The following is a 15116-nucleotide window of genomic DNA, read 5'->3' on the forward strand; positions in this document are numbered from 1 at the left end:
GCTGAATGCAAAACAACAAGAAACATTTTGATAACGTCTTTTTTTTCCCTGTTAATAAACCACAAACTTGTTGAAGAACTGTCAAAAAATGAATGAGAAAATGCTCATATGAAATATGTTTGTACTGACTGAAAGAACTACAACCATAATGCATGCTGAAATTATTTGAAGCTGTGATCTCAGTTTACTTTTGTTGTTTTTCAGATTAGGCATGATAAAATAATACTGTAGAAAGGGGCATTTCCGTGCACTTACAACAAGCTGATTGTTAATGTTCCATGGTAGTTGTACAAATAACTTCCCTTTGAAAAATGCAGTATTTCTTACTCAAACACTCATTAGTGAACTAAAGGTGTTCAGTTAGTTCAATATTTACTATTGTTTTATCTTGCTTCCTAGGTACTGTTACAACTGCAATAAGTCATTGTACACCTGTTGTATCAGGAATCAGGATTTTTTTAAGGTATTTTACACAACTTCATCTACACTTTAAACTTCTAATGGCAAACATTTAAATAATCTTACAGCCAAACTGCACCACAAATTGCTATTCAGCCATTGCTCCTTTTGTTCACTATTCTCTATTTCTCTGACACTTCATTGCCCACTCCAACATAACTGTATCATTTGGGATTTCAAGGACACTGATGAATCAACAGTCCATTCTTCCATAGACAACTTGTCTACTTCTGTATTTCCAGAGTAAACTTCTTGTCACAGTTAACTGCTACAGAAGCAATCCTATTTGAATTAAAATTACCAAAAATGTGTTTTGGGGATCAGCTAACACTTGTCTCCAAATGGTTCCTTTCTTACATCCTGCAGCATCCAGAGTATTAGCTACCCTGGAAGACACTGAAAGACATTCAGTTAAAATGATGGCTAAATTCTTTTTGTAATTATCTGTAAACTCGCATCTTAAAACTTGTTTGAGAATTTATATTGTGTGAAAAATATTCAATTACCTAAGAACAATGACAGAATAATGGATTGAGTCCCAAAGCTGTAAAAATATAATTGATTTCAATTGGAATTTGCCTACATGGGCAGGCCTAAAAGCTAATATGAAGGCTTTACAAGTTAAGGCTTCTTGGCTTCATTTATAAAAGACATTGATATTATCAGAAACTTTCTGATAAAAAAGTGTAATTTTTCTTCATGACAGTACATTAGATGTATCATAATGCTTCTTATATTCATGACATACCACAATCATATACATCAAATATACACAGAATATGTGCATATCAATACATACATATATACATCAAAAACACTGGATCAGAAATAATTGCATGTCTGCAAAATAAAATATGCATATAAATCAAAACGCTCAGTGCATTAGATGCCATTACAATAAATGATTAACACAGTTATTTAATAGTTTGAGTAGTGTATGTTTCAGTATAGTATTTGCTAGCATTCTACTGACCTGAAAATTTACATTAAAATACCCACTAAAAACTGAAACTTGCTGATGATACACTTTTTCTTGCACACAAATACTGGTCTTTCTCTCTACCTGTCAACAGTGAAGACTAGATGACAGACTATCATGCTACAGTATATACACCAAAATACAGCATCACATATTAGAATTAAACTGCAAGTAAAAAGAGTAGATAATACCATTCATTACTCTTTTATCTTATAATTTACTTATTCTGAAATTAATGCAGTCTTGGTTAATTTGCAATTAACTTCCCAATTTTATTTTTTTTTCAAATCAGAAGGATTTATTCATTGTAAACTGAGCTTCTGCATTTCTTTCCAACATCAGAGAGCAGAAGCACGGGCTGTGCTCTGAGCCAGAGGAAGGGCTCCTTCTGAGCAGCCTTGCCTACATCCATTACCCAGCACTGCTCTCTCTTCCACCCTGCAGCAGATCTGCTGAAGCTGGTAGGTTACATAAACTATAATGGATTCAAAGGAGAGGCAGAACACATCAGATTTTTGACTTGCATCGTACTTCTACACATGGTTACTCATACTTGGTCCCCACCTTTTGCCAAACATTTATTAATATAAAAACTGCCTTGATGTCAGCAAACTGCAACAACTTCTTTATGTCATGTGGTAATTCATGACCAGTTATATCAGCTAAATAATGCAAAGGGGCAGTTACTAAACCTACTTTGGTACAGACTACATACAACCCAGGAAACCTACTGAGTCCATCAGGTCATGTGTCTTTTAAAAGCTCTTTATTCGCCTGTTCATAGGCTCTAGAAAGAACACACTACAGCAATACACTTGCAGAACAGTTATACCCCTGAAGCAACTCGTATTTTCATTTTTAAAATGCAGCTTAAGAGATGATTTAGTATGATTTTTCAGAATTCCAGTCTTGTCTCCTATTTCCATATGTCACATGCAAAACCATTAATTTATTCTGAATTTGGGAAATACACATTTTTTTGGTGTTTTAGGTGATTTAAATGCTGTTTTGGTAGTGAATGACTGTTGATGACTGTGTAAAATGCATCTGTACTGTACATGAAATGTAATTATTTCTGTGTATCATACAAAGAAACCAAGATTGTTGTTTTGACAATTTTGTTTGACAGTCATATATCGTATTTCAGAAGGCAGCATAATACACGTGTTATGCTGAATAAATAGACATTTGAGGAATATTTAAATAAAACATCTGCATGCTTGAATGGGTCAACTTGGTTTTGCAATAACTTATTAATGAAAATTTTTTCCCCTCTAATAATTTGGAAGGAACACTTAATCTGAAGTCAGCAAATATCCTAGACAGTAATTCCAGGCAAGACATGAGTGTATCTAAACCATACTAGAACCATCAAGGCCAGGATGCCACAGCTCCACTGCAGAGTTGCCCTTCTCCTGAGGGACCAGCCATCACCTGTCCCTTTCCAGCCTGCAGCAGCAGAGAAAATTGGAGCAGCAGTTTGAACTTTTCCAGCAGTATGAACTCCATCTCTTTATCTGTACTTTAAAAAATGTCCCTTGTGTACATCCAAAAACCAAACTGCTCTGCTGAACTTCTCATACCTGCTATCAAATTCCCTTGATAAAATACTAGTGCACAGAGAAGATCAAACTCTATTTGTAGCCTTTGAGTAGGTAGCAACACACCATGGGGGGGATCACTAATGAAGTGTAACTAGGTGCAGATGATGTTGATCAACCTTGGCACACCTGATGGCTGCCTCTGTGAGGAGCTCACTGCTCTGGGTGGGGGGGGAAAGATAACAGATAACACCTGTCTGTGAACCATACCAGAGCATTTTTGATAACAACTGTCCTCTCATAAAATAGCCACAGAAGGCAAACTGAAAATGTACACTTTACATTTTGAAGTTGTGGATATACTCTTGGTGGAAGCACCCTGGCTACCAAAAGAAGGCTTTCAGAGCAGAGAACCCAGAGAACCCAACTCTCAGCTGCTGCACAGAGAAGGGGACCTTCAGAGAGGAAGCTGATCTGGAGGAGGACAAATTACTGAAGCCACAGGATCACTAAATTTTGGGCAGGGAGCGTGGTTAGGAGGTCATAAGCTCTCTTTGCTGCACCTGAGGCCCACCAGGGCTTTATTTTACAACTGTCTATGGGAATATTTTAGGACCATCACCTGTTCTAGAGGAGCCATCAGCTGATGGGATACACAAACATGTGGCTAAAAGAGTAGGAGTGTCAGGAGTGAACACAGACTGGCAATGTCCAGAAGATACATGGAATTATCCAGCAGCTTATTTTCTTACCTGCCTATATCATCTAGTTGTCTACTTAACAGTATCTACGCACAAGGAACAACTTAAGTGGGGGAATGCTGAATAAAATGGAAGTGGATATATAGAAATTCTCAAAAGTTTAGGACATCACATTTTTTTTAAACAGGAAGTAGTCAATCATACACAAGTTGGAAAGTTTTAGATACAATCTCACTTCAACAATAGCATTCTGTATGAATTACATGCAATGCTTGATGTGGGCTGACAACACTGGAAGGATGCCAGATGTCCACCAAAGCCACTCTATCTCTTCCCTTCTCAGCCGGGCAGGGAAGAGAAAATGTAACAAAGTAATTTATCTTGGGTTCAGATATAGACAGGGAGAGATCACTCACTGACTGCTGTCATAGGAAAAACAGACCACTTGGTGCAATTTATTACCAATCAAATCCAAATAGGGTAATAAAAAATAAAACATCTTTCCCCCATCCTTCCCTTTTACCTTTACCTAAGCTCAACTTTATTCCTGAACTCTACCTCCTCCTCCTCAGACACGCAGGGAGACAGGAAATGGGGTCTCTGTGGTCAGCTCATCATGTGTTTTCTGATGCTGAGACTTTTTACAGGAAAGGCTCCTCACACTCTTTACATGCTCCAGTATGGGGTCCCTTCCATGGGAGATGATTCTCCACAAACATGTCCAAAGAGACCCCCTCCCATGAACTACTCCAGCAAGGGTCCCCCCCAGGGTCACACACAGCTGCCATAAGACCTGCTGCAGTGTGGGTTCCTCTCTGCACAGGTCCTGCCAGGAGCCTGCTCCATGGGGGCTATGACAGGGTCACAGCTCCCTTCAGGCACCCATTTGCTCAGGTGTGGGGCTCCCTCAGGCTGCACGTGGGTCTCTGCCCCACCACGGACCTCCCTGTGCTGCAGGGACAGCCTGTTGCACCACGGGCTGCACCACTGGCTGCAGGGCAGCCTCTGCTCTGGTGCCTGCAGCACCTCCTGCCCTTCCTTCTTCACTGACTGACCTTTGCGTCTGCAGAGCAGTTCCTCCCACTCCTCTCTTCAGCTGCACTTGCTGTTACCACAACCATTTTTTCTGCTTCTCAAATAGCTATCCCAGAGGGGTTACCCCTGTCACCAAAGGGCTTAGCCTAGGCCAGCAGAGGTTCTGTGCTGGAGCTGGTTGGCTTCTGGCTGCATCAGACACAGGGGAAGCTTCTCAAGTTCTCACAGAAATCCCCCCACAGCCTCCCCACTACTGTGCCATGCAAACCCTTAGTGTGTCAGTGTTGTAAGTCTTCAATAATCTGTGTTTTTCTGCACAGTTTACAGAATTATAGAATATTCTGAGTTGGAAGGGACACACAAGGACCAAGTCCAACCCTTAAGTGAATGGCCCATATGGGGATTGAGCTTGAAACTTTAGCATTATTAGCACCATGCTCTGAGACCAAATACAACGCTTTCACAATAGAAACTTTAAAAGCTATTTATTCCTTCCTCCACCACATTTAACTATATAGTTGCTGTAACCAACAGCCTCTCTTTTTACTATTCATTCTTTATATATTCCATTATATTCATATATGCTTTTACAAAATGAAAAGCTATAAAGAAGAAAACATAGCTTCTTCCTTCCAAAAATCTTGTCATACAACCTGTTGGCAGATGAATCAATGCCAGGACCAGATCCAAGGACCAGAAACAGTGATCTTTGCCCCCTAAAAGCATGCTCAGCCCCATAGCAACAGGCCCAGTGCTATGGACTTGGTACAGTCACTGGGCTGAACGCAAAACTCAGGGCTGGCAGGAAGCGACCCCTTTTTCTGATACAGTTGCACTCCTCAAGTGCCCTCTGAAAAATGTTAAGGAGCATCTCTGTAGTTGTTTGCTGCAACAAGAAAGATTTAGTTCATTACACTTCATGCTGCAGAGAGCAAAACCCACACCATCCTTCTCCAAGTACTCCTGTAAAACTGAGGAAAAAATAAAGTAAGAGGAAGTGGTTTTCACTGCCTCAAGTATCTCTAAATGTTCCTGTCTTGCCAAGCAGCCTCTCTCTTACATAGAATCTAAAGCTCTACAGGAAAAGAGCAGGCTCACCACAGCCTAGCCAATTAATTTTAAGGCTCTTTGAAGAAGCCCTAGAAAAGCAGGCACCTCATAGCCTGAGCAGTCAAGGAAAAAATTCTTGAAGTGTTCCAATTTACAGATGAGACCTATTTCTGCAAATGCAGTTAAATAATCAAAACAGAAATATTCTTTCCCAGAATGTAGACAGGCTCAGGATTTGGGTAGCCAGGTCCAAGTGAGCTTTTCCTGACTGCAAATGTTCATTGTTGTGGAGGTCCATAAACACTGCTTTGGGAGGTTGCCTCTGTGTCTAAGCAATCCTCTGCTGTTACAGAAACCTGACTACACCTGAAGGCAGTGCTTCCTCACACCCAGACAGCTTAAAACCAAATGACTGGGGCTCTAAGTATCTCTATATCCCAACACAATCCCCTAGCTTGGCTTGTCCTATTTGTTCCTTGATGAGCAGGTTAGAATATATCCAGGTTAGAAGATACACAGGCAACCCCCATGACAGTCTGAACAGTCCTTGTATGGAAAGACAAGGAATATTTGAAGCATGGCTAAACATGGCTTCCACAGACACTCCTGGGGTAAAACTTTAAGGGCTGAGGCTTACTTGAAAAAAGGAATTTTATATTTCTTTTTACATTACTTTTTTTACATTATTTAAGTGAAATTCCCTACATTCAGTAGTAATTCACTACCAAATATAGCTGTGTACACGTAATCCATAATCAAGATTTCCCAATCCGTGGTTTGTACGGACTTTTTTTGATTTTTAAACAGTGGCAAGAGATGACTCAATGCACTGTGCAGCATCACTGGCACAGCATTCTGAAGCCTGGAGTTGCTCTGCACTCAGACTTTGTTGGACACCTGCTCCTCAGCAGGAACCTCACCCTTAGCTAAGGCAATGCTACCCAGGCTGAGCAGTGGGAGGGTGGAACTCAGCTCTGCCTGTGCAGCAACACCGGGACAAGGCTTCCCAAGCAGAACATAAGAATGCATTCCTGACAAAGACAGTCCCAAGCAAAATTTCGGGATGGTCTCTCCTTTTATCTTCTTTTTACCTCCCAAAATAAGTATTGGCATCTACAGAAGTACAAAAGCAGAAAGGTAATCTCTCTTGCAATAGTACCCTTGAAATAATTATACCCAGAAGCAGACTGCCAAAAAGCAAACAGCCCACACAACTGAAGTGCTTAATTTCACAAGCCCTTAAGATGTTTTCTCAGAAGTAATAAAAAAGAAAAAAGAAAATTGCACTAACATTGCAGTTTCTCCACAACAGAGTGGAATGGGTAAGTCAAATTAACTCACACTAGAAGGAGGACCTTCCCAATGCCCATCCAAAGCACTCCCACTCTAGGACTAAAAAAACAAAAGCTATTACAGAATTTAAGAGAAAAGTAATTTTATTGTCTGCCAAATCACACCTTGACTTCTTTTTTCTTTTACAAATTCCAAAACAAATGAACTAATTTTTAATGTAATATTATGTAAAAAGCCCATTTGCCACAAACTACTATACTCAATGGAACAAATATATATCTCAAGAGCGTGGCCAATTGTAAAAATAATCCTATGACATAGACATTGCTCATCAAAATACAGTAAAATGCACTTTCCCCACCTCAATAAATACATTTTAATCTGTTTCTGGCTGGCATTTTAGGCCACCAGAGAGTTCTTAATGAAGCACTCACCAAAGTAAAATTTTTCCTTGTGTACTTTTACAATTATTGCAATAGCATCCAGAACTGTAAGCATTTTTCTTGCAGTCTTTTGTTTCTAGCTTCAGGGGAATCATGGACAGGAGAAAAGATTTATCTATAAAAATGTGCTACTCCCATATTGATTCCCATTTTGGCAAGAATGTTTAAGGTTTTCTTCCTTTTTACTAAGAAACAGTCCACAGAACAAACTGTTTGAAGGAAGAATTCTCCAGAAAACTAAAGTCTATTGTCCATAGCAATAGTTTTGTTTTCAATCCCTGTTTAATATATTTAAAACTAAAAAAACCATTATGTTAGATAAAAATAGAAGTTTTAGAACATCTTTAAGAACAAAAACTAAGATAAAGATTTTGTTAGAAAAAAGAAAATCTCGCCCTTTTTACAAATCTTGCAAATTTTTAAATCCAAGTATTAACTTGAATTGTAGCTCTGCTTTCTATGCACACATGAAAACACACAATTATACATACATAGATCCCTGATAAAGACATTTTCCAAATGGCTTATTAAAAGTCAATTTCAGCTGAAGTCACATTTTGTTTGCTCAAAGCACAGTTGTTTCTTCAGAAGATGAATATTTCTCTTCCCTTCCCATGATGCTTCCTTACAGGTTCAGTCTACCTGTGATTGAGTCAGTGTTTTACACTTCACACAGCTTGTGCCAACGAGTATTACTGTGCCCAACTGAATGAGAGCCTTTTAAAAAATGAACACACAAAATCAACTCTCTTTCACAGCTGAGGACATGGCTAAGAGGCTGGCAACAGGCTCATCTTTCTTTGCTGGTCTTCTTCACTTCCATTCACTAGCTGGTTTCCAACACATAAGAAGACTGGTATATTTGATGGAACAGAACAGAAGTAAGAACAACACAAAAAATCCTCTGTGACTTTGCAGATTCATCGCATCCCTTACAGCTCTTCCATTTCAAAGTGTGTACTAAAGCTGTTTGCCATGGATGTATGTTCAAAGATCCTGGTGAGGCTTGGTTTCAGCAGCTCCATGGAATGACATGACAGCTCCTGCGAGGTACCACTCTTCAGTGCCATGATCTGATCGGCTCTGGGATCCCTTCTGTCATAGTACAGAGCCCACAGCAAAGTAATAGTGAGGATCATGGCCAGGATCTGCATTACTCCAATAGAGATTCCTAGGAATCTCAGCACTTGCAGCTGCTTCGTCCCCCTCAAGAAAGTGTACATTTTTTTACCACATCCCTATAAAACAAAAACAGATTAAAAACCAGTCAGTAATATTTGGGTTGCAGCTCCCAAGGCTTAGCTCATCCTACCCACTACTGTCTTTTCTGGCTCTCAAGAATCTCTCACTTCCTTCAAACCTTACTTCCTTTGAAAATTATTTTGCCTACTTTTTAACTGCTTCCATAATGCCAACTTTAAGTTTGCTCTACACAGAGACTTTACTGAAAGACATCTGTGTGACTTTTCAGAAATAACTCAAAGTTAATTTGAATTACTATAAACTCTCACTAATTGTTAAAGAAACTCAACTTGTTTTGTGAAGGTCTAAAAAGCCATTAAAATCCTTTTTATTATCTTGTTTCTCTCTTTAAATTGAAGATCTTCAAAGCTATCAACTATTTTAAACTCTTCTAGACTTTTCCTACACATAATACTACACTCTGAAGCTAAAACAGTATTGTAGGAAAGATCTATGGAAGCCGTGTAACCTCATCAGCAAAAATCCCATGAAAACTACGTTACAACATTGTAAGCTGATGTTCACAGAAATGGAATTTAGCTCTTTCCACACCTTCAATGCAGGCCCCACAGTTTGCTTCCATGGCCAACTAACTCCCACATAAGGCCTCAGAGAAGCTCCCAAGCCCGTGTAAGGCTGCAGGGATCCACAGAGAGGCAGCAGTTTTGGGAACTGCTGGCCAGCAGTGCAAGCACAAGTTACGGCGCTGTCGCTCAGTGAGGGTGATGTGAGTCTTAGAGACGATAAAACCAAGAAGTGAAGGACCTCTGCTACTCTCTGCATGATGCTTATTCTCCATTCTAAGCTTTGCAGGGTTTCACAGCACAATTATCTAAGTAAAATACATATCAAGGGGAAACTCAGAGTAACAAACTGGATGGGCACTGGTCCCAGACACAGATGTCAGGAATCCATCAAAATGGGCACCGTCTGGAAAATGTTATTTTTTGTGTTTACATCCTCACTTCATATTTCTTATAGCTTTTCTAAGAAAATAAAGCAATCGATCAAAGTGATGGAATCTGAAGACAGGACATGATAAATAACACTTTTCAATCACACATAAATTCCCCAAAGCCAATTTCCCCAAAGCCAATTTCAAATGCTAGAGTCCTAGAAGCATTTGATGTAAGGTCCAATTTTTGCCACACACACAGAATTCACACTGTACTCAACAGATTTTCATTTAGGATGTAAATAAAATTAATGTACTCTTTGATAATTCTACCAGAATAAATTATAGGATCTTGATGTCTCTGCTTGTTTCATTACTTCATTTTCTAAACAGCAGCAAAGACACACAAAAAGGAGCAAATATGAAATCTTTGAAATTAAAAAAAAAAGCAGCATTGTAGAAAAAGCAATGTAATTGGAATTGAGAGGGGGACAAAAACTGTCACATTGGCATCTTTTTTTCTTCAACTGTAAGGCAGTTGCAGCTATATCACTTCCCAAATCTGTTGTTAATTACAGAGAAACTGGCTGCATTTTAATACTTTTAACTTAAAGAGATGAAAGTGCATGCTGGTCACAATTCAAAAATGTTCTAACACAGCAATATTCAAACTTAGTTCATTTGTTGCCTAGAGAAAACACCCACTAACAGAGAGCAATACCGTTAATGCCTACATCTCCTGCAGTACACAGACACAGAACTGAGACAAATTACACTCAGTCTAGGTGGACTGTTTTCCTCCATTCAATGATGCTCTCAGAGCTCTGCTCTAATACACGTTCAAAATTAGCTTCAAATCTGCGAAAACACAGCCAGCCCTGTTAACTTCACATTCATGCATTTTATTTCTGCTTATGTGACACTTCCATAGTTGGCAGCCTGCAATTAAACAGTACATAAATACACTTCCCTCAGCAAAAGCTTGTCACTAAATGGGGAGCTCTTGTTGACAAATCAAATATAGTCTAAAACTTTGCAGCAATCATTCAGGGAATCAGCTTCAGATTCCTACAAAGCTACAGATTAAAGGCCTGATTTATTTGCTTTACACTTTCAGTCTTGGGATAGAAAAAAGAATGTATTTCTTATTCAGCACATATTACCGATTTACTTCATAGAGTAAGAATCTGAACTGAAATAAAGCACTTCACTGAGCAAAAAAATAAGCCATCAGCAAACTCAACAAATTTTTTGTACACCCAAATTTTGAGTATACTCAAAATTATATTAATGCAAGTTGTAAAATTAAATATTAAAACAAACCAAAATTAAGACAAAAATAATTTAATTAAAGCGAATTTTGAGTATACTCTAAATTATGCCAGAAACCAAAAGATAATATTGAACATGCAAGTTTGATTTTTTTTTTTAAGATAATGATTCCTACCAATCATTTTATCTACACTGCAGCTCCCAATCACAAGATGGGCAGAGCTCCTCTTGTCCTCAGACCACAATAAACCTCCAAGGCCACATCATCATCTTCACACTCCCCCCACAGCCATGCTCTAACGTCAGTCTGTTCATGAAACTGCACCAAAGGTGAAACTCATCAGAATAAAAGCAATTCAAGAAATTGAAAAATAGTTTTCAATATCCAGCATGGAAAATATGATTCCTGACAAAAGTACTTTCAAGCAGAACTGCAAGTCACCTTTCTTTCCGCAAAAATTAAATTGTGAAGGATTCCAACTTAGACTATAGAAAGCTCTGAGTTCCCAGCAAAAACTCACAGCACAGCTATAAAAAAACCCCCACATTTATCAGTCCAAGACAAACCAAACTTCAGTTTTCTGAAGTACTACAAAGAATTTTTCTGAAGTACCAGAATGGACTTGCCAAATATTTACATAAACCAATTTTAGGGTAGCGAGGCTAATCTTATCAGGCTCCCTCTCAAACCACCAGACAATGCAAGTTTGGTTTGAATCACTTTCTAAAAAAGCTTTTTTCCTTCAGTCCTCCAAAGCAGAAGTTAGGCAGATTAGTCCTGCAAGTGTAAGCTGTTTTTGCATAATACCGATAAACTTATTAGCAAGCATACTGTACGAGTCTGTGAGACACCCCACAGGCAAGTGCCATGCAAAGAAACATTTTGCCAACAAAATATTGTATGTATCTCAAAGAGAATTGAAGTATTTTTGTGGCTGATACTACTGAACACAGCCTGTCCCTTTTTGGAATGGATTCTGCAGTGGAGAACCAAAAATAAATTTTTGCTAACTGCTGAATGCATGCAAAATGCTCTGTGGTATAATAAGGGAAGAACCATAAGTGTGCCCTTCAGATTTCTTTTGGAAAAATACAAAAAGCCAAGCAGTCTTTCTTTTATCAAGGGGGTCTTAACATTTATTATTATATCCTACATAATAATCATCTTTGGCTATTAATTTTCTCCAAACAGAATCAAAAGAACTTGACCATATGAGGTGCTCAAAGAACCATTTTCCTGGACTGTGGCATGGGCATGAAAGGTTAGCAAAAGAGGTGACAGAAGAAAATCTTGCACTTTGGACACTACATTCCAACGATTTCTCAGAAATTTTTGAGCTTCCTGTGCTCAAAGAACAGTTTTTCACCGAGTGACACTGCTTACATACTCCTGCATTTCAGGCAGGGAGCAAACGAATGTTCTACAGCTTCTATATACTCCTTGGAGGCTCTCTACAACACACTTGTCTGTATGGCATTAACAGCAGCAACAGTATTACTAAAAGCAACCATTACTGCAAAGTAAGCCACAATTTTTAGCTTTTCAAAAGGCGTAAGGGACTGGTAAAAGAAGCCTGAATGCCTTTCTCATTCAGGGACTGACACTTCTAAAGCATAACCAGTGCTGTCAGTGCTGTGAGCCTTACCAAAAGGCAAGAGAAGGTCTACAAGCAACTGGTGGGAAAAAACCCAACCTCTGCCACCATCTTTAAGGTTCCTAGCACAGACTGGCCTCTGAGGCACCTGCCTTTTGGCTGCTCTATCTTCTCTCTTCCTAGTGCAAGCACACAGCCTCCTAAAATGGATGTCTGAAAGTCCAGATTAGATTAAATAATTTCTGTTCATAGTCAGTACCACACAAATCAATTTCCCCAAAACTTGACTGTTTCCTGGCAATAGCTAATATTCATTTTGGCTTGTTTATATAGTGAATCTCCTCTGCTTCAGAAGTGTTGCTCCATAGCTCCTTAACAGGAGCCATACAACAGATTCTTGTAAGAACAGGTCTTAAACAGCCTCTGAGACTGGGAGAAAATAAAATAGTTCTTTGGGTACTCTTCCATAATGCAGAGTTACACCACCCACTGGAGAAATGCTCATGCTGCAGCATCTGAAAGCATGATTCTAAGGCCCATCCTCCTTCCCATGCACCCTGTATTACCCTAAAAGCAATCCAGTGAAGAATGCACCTCTTCTCAGATCCTCACAACTACGTGACTGAGCCACACTTCCTGTCTGCTGTTGGACTACTTGGACTGCTGGTCATTCTACTGCTACTGAATGTACAATTACAGGTCTTCAGAGATCTCCTAGCATAAAAACAAAAAGTGGCTAACAAAGTAGTTTTCAGAAAAAGGTGACTTTAGACACTATTTTTGAGAACAGAGTTTTAGTAAAGAGCGTATTTTCTTGTTTTTATAATTTTCACCCTAAAACAGTAATATCGTGCTTGATGACCTCCCTTACCCACTTCAAGTTCAAACAGGTCCTTGCCTTGTTTTAAGGCTTTCTTTGTAATTCTTTTTAAATGATCATACTGTAATATCGGAAGAGCACTTTCACAAGTTTCTACACATGCTCAGAGTACAACCAAATTATCTGCCTCCTGACATGATTCCTGTTAACAAGAGAGCTCTCATCTGTCAAAGGAATTATCAAAAGCATCCTTCACTGTACAATTCACTAAAATACTCTTCCACTTACCCTGTGGCAGTTTGATGAGATAGAGCCTGGACATTATGTCACACCTAATTTATAACTTTTGGATTAGAACAAATTTGAACTCCAACCTAACCAATATAAAACAAACACTTCAAATTTTAAGTACATCTCAGCTTTTAACAGCATTGCTATTAACTCACCTCACTTCCAGGTAAGGGTGGGTGGGTGGGTTTCTTTTTCCTTCTTTTTTCCCTCTGCTTCAGCATTAGCAAATAATAACCATAAACACTTTCCATAAACACAACTACTCTACAAAAGAATTACTCTATTGCACTGCAAATTATGAATTTTGAATTATGAATATGGGTCAGGAAGAATGCACAAAACCTTCCAATATATTCGTATTTTTCTCCTTACCTCTTGATAGAGGTCACTGAGATCCTCATGATGTGCCTGCTTAGAGCATCCTGGGAACTCCCTGACACAACAGGAGTCAGGTGGCCAGTCCAATTCTGTCATTTCCAGCCAGTCTGTGAAGTACACCACGCCACAGCATTTAAACTGCAAAGGAAGGATTAGCCAAGATCAGTAATAATGATGCTACTTCTTCAACAGGTTAAGTAGGTCATCAAAAAACCTAACAAAGTTCCTAATACCAACTTTCAAAATATTTACATAGAAAAAAACCACCTATGAGTGCTTCCATGTATCTTGTTTTGCTGTACTTTAACATAAAAGGAACATGAAAAATGTAATGTAGTGACCAACGAATACTTGAGAAGCAGTCAACAATACTGCTCTGTCCTTTAAATCCCAACTGCTTCCTCAAAGGATGCTTCCCAGAAATTGTCCTATCTCTGGATTCTCCTATCCTTATTACAAGGAACTAACACAATTTCATGTCAAAATGCAGACTAATGAACAAGTATACCTGTGGCTGAAAGGAGTAGCAGAAAAAGGTCATACTAGTGAGGACTATTCTTGCAAGTGCACAACTACAGACACATTTGCTGAAAACAGAAAAAGCACAGACTTATCTGAATATAAGAAAAAAAATTAAAAAAGCAAAAATGTATAGAAAATCACAAATGCTGAAAGGAAAACTGAAAATGGAAGGAAGGTGTATCACATTAAAATAAACACTGCAACAGAATCAACCACAAAAATAGGAAGTTTGGCTGCAAAGTAGATGAGCTACAAAACCCACTAGGACCAACAACCTGTCTTCTTCTCTGCAAAGCACACCCTGAGATTAAAAGCCAAATTACCAGTCTCTCACATTAGCAGCTGCTTTCACATAGAAAAGGGTGAAGCAGCTATATTAGATTTGGTTTGGCACTGGATGGGGACTTGACATGATTGAAAAGATGGTTTGCTGCAGAAATAAGATGCTACCTTTCCCTGCCTGAACATCCTCCAGGACCAGCCTGAGTGTAAGGAATTCCCTGAGTCCTTTGATCCACAGGCTTGGGAACACAGCTGGCACCTGCTTCAGAGCCAGCATCCTGTATTCCACACCACTCATTGCTCACAACCAAGCAGATC

At 39.0% G+C, this 15116-nt stretch overlaps 1 protein-coding gene across 3 annotated transcripts in view; it reads right to left on the bottom strand.

Moving 5' to 3' along the window:
* Positions 1-7183: 7183 nt before the first annotated feature.
* Positions 7184-15116, bottom strand: part of TSPAN12 (tetraspanin 12) — a 41141-nt gene continuing 33208 nt past the window's right edge. For all 3 annotated transcript variants that reach the window (XM_005481960.3, XM_026790332.2, XM_005481959.3), the window contains 2 exons: positions 13989-14132; positions 7184-8739 (listed from right to left, as the gene is read on the bottom strand). In XM_005481960.3, the coding sequence (XP_005482017.1) occupies positions 8434-8739; positions 13989-14132 (450 nt within the window). In that variant the 3' untranslated portion in view covers positions 7184-8433. The remainder of the gene's footprint in view (positions 8740-13988; positions 14133-15116) is intronic.

This window comes from Zonotrichia albicollis, chromosome 4, assembly GCF_047830755.1.
Source record: "Zonotrichia albicollis isolate bZonAlb1 chromosome 4, bZonAlb1.hap1, whole genome shotgun sequence".
NCBI classification, from domain to species: Eukaryota; Metazoa; Chordata; class Aves; order Passeriformes; family Passerellidae; genus Zonotrichia; species Zonotrichia albicollis.